We start from the raw sequence: 10,744 nt of genomic DNA, 5'->3' as shown, positions 1-10,744 counted from the left end.
TGCTGAACAGGATCTTTTACTTCACCCTGTCTGGTGGCAGAGCTTCTGCCTATGGTGCTGCTTGCATTTGTCACATTATCTAAATAATTATGTAGGTACTTTATATCCTTAAATGTTCTCTTCAGAGAGAATAGCTCCTGGTGTCAAGTACTGCAGAGAGATTGACTTCCAAACTATGTGATTTATCATATCTAGGTCACCAACAGTATCCCTGCATGCATTGGCAGTGTAATGGTTAACAATAAGCCACTGGACAAAGAAAGCCCAGTCTCCATCTTTGCTGTGAATAAATGCTATGCAACAGCACAGGAAGGCACTTACTTCGATGGAAGTGGCTTTGCTGCTCTTGGTAAGCACCATTAATAGAACCAATAGCTTATTGAATTAGTGTTAATGAAAATACATCATTTTTCTGTCTTGCTAGAAATTAACATAATTTAATGATGCTTCAATCAACTCTTGTATGTTTTGTGTATACATTTCTAATTGACTCCTGGCCTTTTTACATCCAAGACTCTAGCCTCTTCTCACTCACCAGTGATCTGGCAGTCAACTAAGGAGTCTTTTCTATAAGTAAAGACCTATCTCTTTTGTAGCAGAGAAACTGCTACAGAAACTGTGGTACTTGTTTTTGTATTTCTGCATATATGTATATATAAGAGCTTAAGCTGGTGTATTTTTATGACCAAGGAGTCAAAAGACATGAAAGGGAGAGTTATTTGAAATAGTGTAGCTCACTTTAATTTTATTCTGTTTCTTCAACATGTAAGTTTGATTGTATTGGTATATAAGAGTCTTAAAGACTTAGACATGACACATTTATACTAATGAAAATTACAGTAGGATCTACAATGGTCAAGTGACCCCTGTTTTGGGGTAGCTGCACACATTAGGCTGCTATTACTTAGCCATGTTTACTAGGGAATGGGAAGGCAGGTAATACATATTTACTCAAATCTAAAATGACCCTGAATTTAAGGTGAGACCCCTGCCCCCCAGTTAGATTGTATACATGGAAAATTATAAATTTGTTTTAATTGTCTTAGTCTAGAATCTAGTAAGGGTGTGCAAAGTGGGCCGTATTGGATTTGGATTTGGCCTGATTCGGGGGACAGTGATTCAATTTGTTGATCACTGTCCCAATTCGATTTGGCCGAATCTGAAGATTCGATGCTGATTTGGAGAATCAGCGATTTGGCCATAGACACAACTTTAAATGTTTTTTCTACATACCTCAAGGTACCAGACGCGGCTCATGAATGCTGAGATGGTGAGGGGGATGGAGTGTCCCACAGGAGCATGTGGGGTGGGGGGGACCCACGTGTGCTCTGCAGTGGACCCAGAAGTGCTTGTGGCTCACTTCTGGGTCTCTTTCCGAGTGCGCTGGGGACACTACCCTCCCCGCGCTTTGGTGGGAAGCTCCATCCACCCTACCTGGTACCTTGAGGTATGTAGAAAAAACACTTAAAGCTGTGTCTTATGTCTGAACCATCGAATCTCTGAATCGATTCGGAGGGTTCTGATTCGATTCAGAGAGATTAAAGGGTATCCTGATTTGATTCAGATTCGGCCAACCAATTGGGCCAAATCTCCGCTGACTCAAATCAGGGACTGAAGCTTCGCATAGCCCTAGAATCTAGTTATTAGAGTCCTCTTAAATTCATCCCTCCCATCACTGTCACAGGGAAAGTAGTGGCTGGGGGGCAGGCAGTCTGTTCCCTGCCCTTTGCCCCACCTTGCCACTTGCCCCCTGTGCCTGTCTTCCTGCTGCCTGTCCTCTCCCAGTGCCTTCCCCTTCCTACCACTTGCCCCCATCTTGTGCCAGTCCCCTCTTCCTTTCCTTTTCAGGTGCTCTTTCTCTGTCTCTGCTGGGGACACGGAGCACCTGGCTGGACCAGGCAATAGTGGTGGCTCCAGCTTCAGCCTCCAGCCCCAGTTGGGGTCAGGGCCGGAGTCACAGCATCTCCCCAGCCACTTTGTGCCCCTGTTTCCCCATGCTCCCCCTGTACCATGTGAACCTTCCCCACACTGCTCTTGTTCTGTGCCACACTTCCCTTGCACACATGTCCCTTGTCCACATTCCCCTTGCTCTGCACATCCCTTCACCTGTGCTCCGTGTGGCACCTGTTCCCCTATGCTTCCCCCCACACCATGTGCCCCTTCCCTGTGCTGCCCCCTGCATGTGTCCTTTCCATGCTCCTTCCCACACTGTGCACCCCCTCCCTCCACACTCCTTTTACCCTGTACCCTTTTACCACATACCCCTTGCTCCACACGCCCCTCACCTGTGCTCCCTCCACACCAGGCTCCTTTTTTCTGTGCCCACGTTCACTGCCCCCTTTTCTCATGCATTTCCCCTCACTATGTACCATTTTTCCATGTCCCCTCTACATTAGATACCCTTTCCCCCTGTCCTTCCCTGTACTGCATACCCTTTTCCTGTGTTCCCACCTCCCACTGTGTGCCCTTACCCTGTGCCCCCCCTGCTCACCATACACCTTTTTCCCTGCATTTCCTGATGCACTGCTGTCCTCTTGTTCCACGTGTCCCTTCCCCCATGCGGTTTCCCTGCACTCCATGGGTCCTCTTCCCCATGCCCCCTTACCTTGCACATCTTTTTCCTGGCAATCCCCTCACTCTGCTTTCCCCCATGTTCCCCCCCGCACCATGCACCTCTTCCCTCCACCTTTCCATATATCCCTTACCTGTCTCATGATCCACCCTGGCCCCACCTGGAGCTGCAGCCGCAGCAGCTGCTTGCCTGATCCGTACTCAGTTCTAAGACAAGAGGTCTCCCCCCACCATGCTGAATTTCCTTATCCTATACTCAAGGAAATGTGGTAATCTGTGTGCCTTGAATGGCTAGTCCAAGATAAGGTACAGCGTAACTTAAATTGGTTTACTTTTATCCGCAACTTTTGCAAGAGTAATTTTATATGGGATTTATATGAAGACTGTGTCTGTGCCCACTGTTTTTTTTATAATTGCTAATATGTAAAAATGTTGTTTGTTCAAATCCTAAGTGAGAATAGAAGGCATCAAAGAATGCAAGGGAGTTTAACTCTCACCACTTTCCATATTATTTCTGAATTTCATCTGTAGCCTTCAAATAATTTTCTCCCCCTTTCAGGATTTTGATGATTAATAGGCCTATCATATTGTCCGTCACAGCCTATTTATACTGTGGATTACAAATCTTTTATTTTAGGCATCTTTTCTTTCAGTTAGAGAAGGTTATAAAGTCCGATCTGATGTGAATGTTACATTTGAGTTCCGTACCACTGCTGCAAATGGAGTTCTTCTTGGAATTAGCAGTGCTAAAGTAGATGCCATTGGATTGGAGATTGTAAATGGCAAGGTGGGTTGCATCTAAATATCGTCATTCACTGTAGAAATTTGCCAAGTCTTGAGCTAAATTGGAAGGTCAGAATTGTTGAGTATAAGCAAGAATACCTCAACCATATATGATGAAAGCAAAAGACCAGGAAGCAATAGTAGCAAAGATGCTGCCATGATTCACTACCACTTAGCCTGGGATTGACTTTGGGTCACAAGGAAGATGAGTTCTTATCATGATGTTTGCCACAACACAATGACTTCTTGTCCTATGATTTAAGGATAATAACTTACGAAATATGTAATAAATAAAAGTGCCAGTCATTCTCTCCATAGAAGAATCATGTAAAATGGAAAGCAACCACAGTATGTTTGGTAGCCTATAGGATTGCTGTTTCTTTTATATTTGCATAAGCTACTATACTGTATATATTGTTCATTGTACAAGCCAGCTTCCTTACTTATAACTTGTTTCCTTTTTCAGTGCCAGTAACTTGCCCTTTCCCAGACATGCTCTTGCATAAGTGCTTAGCTGCTGTATATTAACCAAAAAAACTTGGCAAGTATAGGTGAGGGTCTTATTAATGTACTGAGATAAGAAATTCTCTGGATATGGAATGTGTCATGATTTAGTATTTTGTCACTGTCTTTTAAATTGAGGCTACAAAGCTTGGAGAAAAGTATATGCAAGAATGTTGGCTTAAGTTTCCCTCTTTCTTAGAATTTTTAGTTATTTATCAAACTGATTTTATAAATCCATCAACTTAATTTTATTTAGGAAAATAAAAGTTCTGTTACAAAAAATAGTTCTTTTTTTAGCTGCAGTTAAAACAAAAGAGAAATTTAAATATCTTGAATGGGATCAGTATAAACATGAGATTTTTTTTAAGTGAATCAAGAGCAAATTTTTGATTACTTGTTAAATGTAAGTTATATTTTAAAAGAAATTTATCAGCAAAATTAAAAGCTAAGAACAGTACTTAAAATGTTTCAGCCATATGGTCTAAACAATAAATTGACATTGAGGAGAAGCATAAACCAGTTTAGAATAACTGTGTACTAAGAAAAGCCCATGATTATTTGAACCAAAATATCTGAAACGTACCACTTTTGTTTGCAGGAATATTTTCCATAAAGTGAGTTTTCTGGGGACAGAAGTGTGTTTATGCCTTTATCTGAGATTTGGTGATTCTACCACTATACCTCCACCCCATCCTTAGCCTTAAAGCCTCAAATCTCAGCCATCCATTGATGCTGAATGGATACAACACTGCTAAGCACCTTCAGAACCCCAGATATGTTTATACTACTAGGCCTCCCCTTTTGCCCTAATCCCAACCCTCTTCCTCATTCACACCTCCCCGCCATCGGTCTTCCTTTAGAAGCTCTTCGAAACACAAGCTCTTGAAGCCAGGTTTCCTTTTATAGTAAGTCCTTCCTGACGTGTCCTCAGGACTCATCTAACCTAAGCATGTTGATGGCACAGGAAGTCTGAGCATAAATAGCAATTTGTAGTTGCATTTGGTTGTCACCCTACAATTAGTGAGAAAAGTAGAGGCAGCTCAATGATGAATCAGAGATGTGTATGTAAATACAGCACTTTATTGAAAGAGATTGAAGACATAAACATTTTAAATTATAAATATGAACAGTACTTAATATAAGAAGTTTTCTAATAATTTGCACCATGAGGAAACACGTGGTCTAAACAGTCTGCAAGAACCAAGCTTCTGCCATTTTAGGTTTCTTCCGACAGTGCCTTATTAAGTCCTATTAAGAGAGAACCTACAGCTCTTTCTTGGTGTAAAGGAGGCTAATTTAAAGTTCTTATGATTCCCTGTCCAAGCCATTTCTTTACCTAAGAAAAAATAACCAAATTATATGTGGTATCATTAATTAGGTAACTCATCACTATATTAAAATTAATTTATAAATCTATTTTAAATAAAGCACACCCTCTTTAATTTACAAACAATCCATAAACCATCATGAACCTAGATGGCATGTTAGGGCAGTATGGTTAGGCTACACAAAGGAATCATATTGATTGTATCACATCTGGGTGCCTTTGACTCCCTAGCATGATGACCAGGTACCTACTCAGAACTCGGTCAATAGTTGTCTTTGATGCAAGTCCGAGCAACACCTGAACTTAAGCCTCCAGGCTTGCAAAGTGCTGTCATCATGCCCTTTAACAAGCAAAACTCATGACAAAATAGCTATCCAGAGACTATTCCACATTTCCCAGAGCAACACAAGCCTGGAATCCTGTTCCCCACTTCTTTAACTAGTATAAAAAGCTGTTGTTGCAAGCCATTCCTTCAGTAGAGTGAATGTCAATATTTATGGAAAATACTCAGAGCAATTAGCTGTGTTCCCAGTTCTCATTGGCCATTAAGCTCCATAAACCAGCACGGAAAATACCTTCTAACAATTAATACATAATTCATCACTCATCTGTTCTATGCAATACATGTATAATTGATTGTTTTTCAGTATTTTTTTTCCGAGAAGTAGCTCATTTTCTATTCAAAATTTCCCAGCTATAGGGACTTTGATATATCCCTTTTCCCGCAATAAGCACATTATGAGGGTAATGGTTACATATTAGTATTACAAGACAAATAGTTGCCTATAAAATTAAAAGAACAAAAAAATAGAATAATTTCAAATACATATCCATATGTTTATTGGCATTGACCTGATGTTTTCTATCTTACATATCACCACCCACAAAAGAATTTTCTGGACATAATGTTCCTAGTTCTTCTCTTGCTTACTCTGATGTCAACCAGGTGTAACTCACGTTTAAATCACAGCAAAAATACTGTGTAAAACAATGAGAAAAGGACTGAGTCTAAATTGACAGCAAACCTTTAAATCCCAAGTTAAAAATACCAGGGGTAGGGTGGATAGTTAAGCTTCTCATGTTTACGTTTCAAGATACTTAAAATTCTAAGTTCCCCATATCAAGTTGAGCTTAAGGCTTGGTGAAATCACTACACAAGGAATGTATACCACCATGATTGTGCTTTTATTAGGTTGCTTTCTGTGTTCATGCTAGCTGTATCTTCATTGGCATCTGGATATTTGAACAGGTTTTGTTCCATGTCAACAATGGAGCTGGCAAAATAACAGCCACATATGAAACAAGAGATGCAAATAGCTTATGCGATGGGAAGTGGCACAAACTTCAAGCAAACAAAAGCAAACATCGAATTGCTCTGATAATTGATGGGAATGTGGTCCAGGCCGATAATCCTCATATCCAGTCAACATCTGCAGATACAAACAATCCTATTTATGTTGGAGGCTATCCCAGTATGTATAATAGTTTTTTTTTTCTCTCATAAAAGAAAACTATGTGTTCAGTTCATCAGAAGTATAGATCATGATAACTATTTTGCAAATGTTATGTGAGATGCTATGAGCTTACTAATGTTTTGAATTAAAAAAAATGAATTGGTGGAGGATGGAATAATCCCAGTCATAAAAATAATTCTCGATTAAATTTAGCTTTGAGTATAAATTTATAGACCTAAATCAACTGAGCTTGGTACAAGAAGATACCACTTTACACTCCTCAGTGTGAAACCTGGTTCCTAGCACTGGAGAAGTAGTACAGCTTTTGAAGGAGTTCCTTTCCTTGGGGTTTTGACTTTGTCTGAGGCCTCACATGATTCCTATGTGTGGAGATTCTTCTTCAACACATTTTCCCCCATCTGTCTGGGTACTCACCATGGCCATCCTCTTGTTCTAACCACATTCCTACACAGCTGCTGTGATGCACTATTCAGGTTGGGCTGATCCTCTAGAGGGGGTGGGAGGTTGGTAGCTGCTTTGTTCTACCCAGAATACCTGCTAGAGTCTCTGCCAGCAGACACCAGGATAGAGGCAATGCCAGTTTATCTGCAGGTCTCATATGTTTTGCACAATCACCTTTCTGAAATAAACATTGTTCTGTCATTATGTTAGAGTAATACCAAGTATTTCCTCCTCCTTCCCCACCCTTTGTATTCAAATCACTGCTTTTTATTTAGAAGCTCTGCTTCCTACAGTCCCTTCTCAGCATTTGATGAAGTATACTGTGGCTTACAAAAGCTTATGCATTTCTGATTTAGTTAGTCCAGGGGTTTTCAACCGTTTTTGGTTAGTGTGCCCCCGGCAGCCTGTCCAGAAGTAGGGAGTCCCCCAGCTGGTCAGACAGCAGGGTGGGTGTCCCCCTGACAGAAGTGCCAGTGGCAAAACCGTGCCCCCCAACTTCTTTGCGCCGCTGCCGCATACCCCCTGGGGGCTTCCCAAGTATCCCCAGGGATATGCATACCCCCAGTTGACAACCCCTGAGTTAGCCTATAAGGTCCATATCTACCCTGCTGATACCAAGAAAAACAGAAATTTGTTACTTTTAGTGTGCTGGTTTTTTAATCCTTAATGTGAGCAAGATCACATCTGATACTATAGTTATCCATTAAGAAGGCTGAGTTTGTAACATCTGAAAAACAGCCACTTTGCAAGCAGGGTAAATGTGTTTCTATAGCTTTTTAATAGCCCTGTTTGTACTGAGATTGAGTTGACCAAGTATGATGGCATAATACACATTTTTAAACAGAATGTCAAACTGCCCACATTAATTAATCTCTGAAACAACTGTTCTGGTTTATCAGATCAGATAATATTCCTATTTGTTGTTATGAAGCATTTAGGATTATGAAATCCACAGGCTAATCAGTGTTTTTATACATTAGGAAAGCTTAGAAATAATACCTCGTCCTTGCATAGCAGTTTCTGGTGTTTAGGCTCAAAGTACTTTACAGATATTAATAAATTAATCCTAGCAGATCACAGCTAGTGTTTGAGCTTCTAGAATTCCACAGAGAGTTTTATCAAAGTTCTGCTGGGCTCTTTTCTGGTACTAATACCAATACTAGTAAGATTCATAGTAAGTATAGGAACAGGAGGCCCCTTAACACTGAAAGTGCATCAGCAAGCCATGTACAGCTTCATACCTTGCATACAACCAGTGGCACATAAAGGCCTGTAACAATTTCACAGAGCTCAGCATGAAGGAAGAGGTTGGGAGAGGGGCCAAGGAGTGACTAATTTATTCATGGCTCTTCAGGTCCAGCAGCTGCAAACATCCTGGCAAAAGGTCTGCTTTGAACCAGGTGGCTTTGTTAGTGATTGAAAATTGGCCTTCTCCTCCTTTGCGTTCAGGCTGAAGTTAATTCTTTTCTCAACTATGGCATAGATCAGTTTGTCAAGTTTGCTTGTGTCAGCACTACAACCTAAGTACAGCAGCCTTACCTTGTAAGTCAGCGATCATGTCCACAGTGGTGTGAGCACCCTCTGCGTACACTGATATATTGTGGGATCTGGTGCTTTTTAGGACCTATGTTTTATTGCTAGTCATTTTTTAAAGAATTACTTCTCAGCCAGGATCTTTCTGTCTTTGCATTATTTTAGTCCCCTTCCAGTCTATGTATTTCTTGTTGTTTTTCAGCTGATGTGAAGCAAAACTGTCTGACTAGCAAGAGCTCATTCCACGGGTGTTTGCGAAACCTGATGTTGATCAAAGGCCAACAGGTAGAATCCTTTGACTTCAGCAAAGCCTTTGACCTGCGTGGAGTCTTTCCTCATTCCTGCCCTGGACCTGAACACTAAACTGCAGGGAAAGGTTTTAGGATCCAGAGCGGGTTAATTTTCGTTGTTGCAGTTGCTTTATTTTCCCATTTCTTTGTGAAGAGAAGTTGTTGTGAGAACCCAGGCCTCTTTGATTTCAGTTACTTTTCAACTCAGGACAAATTTTTAGGCAGAAGTTCTGCGCTTAACATTTTAACAAAAAATACCTCTACTAAAATGTTAACAGCCTTAATTGGGATCATTTTTCTTTTTGAACCTTTTATTAATCAGTGTTTACAACATGTGTTCTGTTGATTACTTGACAGTATTTCATTTAATTGTATAAAAAATAAAAAAATATTGGAGACCACATAATAAAAATGCAATAAAACATGGATTGTGTCACTTGATGTAGTGGCTTGTGCATTTGAACTGTCACAAAAAACAAACAAACTGGCAAGTATGAAGTGAAAAATATAAAAAAGACAGCATTCGAGAGATTGTGTTAATGGCAAAATCTTGAAGATATGAGGTAAAATTGTTATGTATGAAAGACTAAAAGATGGCTGCAATCCCGTTATTTGTTTTCCATGATAACTTTAATTCCTTCTATTTTATATAATTTCAAGGAGCTAATGCTCCTGCCATCCCATAATCAATATTACAGGGAAGATATATACCTGTTGGGATAGTTGTGCACAGGCAACCAGTAGTTTGGTGTAGAGAATTGTCCAAAATGTATTTGAGCAGTCATCTAATTTCCTACCCCAAAGGCGGCAACTACTGAGTTCTGGGGTTTGGGAAGTAGTGCAGAATCCTAGCTTGCATTATGGCATTGAAGGACACAGAAGCTAATTTTCCTGGAAAACTAGTGTTGTTTCTAAGCTGTCCAGTGCCAGGTACCTCCACATGTAACCTCTGGTAAATCCAGACTTCCATTTGAGTAGCTCTCACATACCTCTTGCATTACTTATTGTATTTCTCTTTTCTTCTGTGATGAAACTGTACTACCTATCTACCCTAGCCTAAGCACAGAAAAACAATCCATCCCCTGAATAGGTCACTGAAAAGTTACTAGAACTTCTGACAGTGAGGATGTGGACTTGGACTTTACCTGACCTCTTACAGTAGGGGTACGTAAAGACATTCAGGGAGGTTAGATTGAGTTGAAAAATGGCCACCCAATCTAAACTAAATCAGGATCAGGGGAGTGGGGTTAGGAGGATTGAGGGGGCAAACAGGGTCCGTGGAGGATAGAGGGGGCCGTGTGTGTGTGTGCGTGTGCGTGTGGGGGTTGATGGGGTCTGGGAGGGTTTAGTAGGATCAGGGGAGGCTAGCAGGGTCTGCAGAGGGGCTTAGCAAGGGGGCTCTCTCTCCAACCCTGAAGGAACAACTCTCCCTATGCCACTCACCCTTGCCCCCACCCCAGCTTACTTCCACTGACTCCCAGGATCAGCGAAAACCAGTAAAACCAGCACCAGGAGTGGCTTGTGGGGATGGGTGGGCTGAGGTAGTGGTGTAGCTGTCTGGGGGTAGGGTGAGGGGCCCAGGGGCTAACTATAGTCTGGTGGGGGGCAGGTGGTGGGGGGGGGGTTGGAAAAGCACAGACCTGTGGCTGTGGCCAGCATCCTCAGGGCTGCATTGGGAACTATATGGAAGTTCAGTTACATCGGTCTCACTGAACCCAGCCTAAGATAGACTACTGCGGAGGAACTAACTTAGATTGGGTTGGCTGTTTTTAGACTGATCTAACCTTCCAGAACTTCTGTACAGTTCACATGTAGATTGA

At 41.3% G+C, this 10,744-nt stretch overlaps 1 protein-coding gene across 2 annotated transcripts in view; it reads left to right on the top strand.

The window, feature by feature from the left end:
- The window catches only part of LAMA1 (laminin subunit alpha 1), a 127,432-nt gene extending 118,071 nt beyond the window's left edge, over positions 1 to 9,361 (top strand). The window contains exons 59-62 of one of the 2 annotated variants that reach the window (XM_025204249.1): positions 196 to 349; positions 3,225 to 3,358; positions 6,435 to 6,657; positions 8,837 to 9,361. In XM_025204249.1, coding sequence (XP_025060034.1) covers positions 196 to 349; positions 3,225 to 3,358; positions 6,435 to 6,657; positions 8,837 to 8,997 — 672 coding nt within the window. In that variant the 3' untranslated portion in view covers positions 8,998 to 9,361. Of the gene's footprint in view, positions 1 to 195; positions 350 to 3,224; positions 3,359 to 6,400; positions 6,658 to 8,836 lie in introns of those variants that run through there. The other variant, XM_025204250.1, reaches the window with a different exon arrangement.
- Positions 9,362 to 10,744: the final 1,383 nt, after the last annotated feature.

The sequence above is a fragment of the Alligator sinensis genome, unplaced genomic scaffold, assembly GCF_000455745.1.
Source record: "Alligator sinensis unplaced genomic scaffold, ASM45574v1 scaffold597_1, whole genome shotgun sequence".
In the NCBI taxonomy this organism is placed as follows: Eukaryota; Metazoa; Chordata; order Crocodylia; family Alligatoridae; genus Alligator; species Alligator sinensis.
This window is presented reverse-complemented; position numbering and strand designations above follow the sequence as displayed.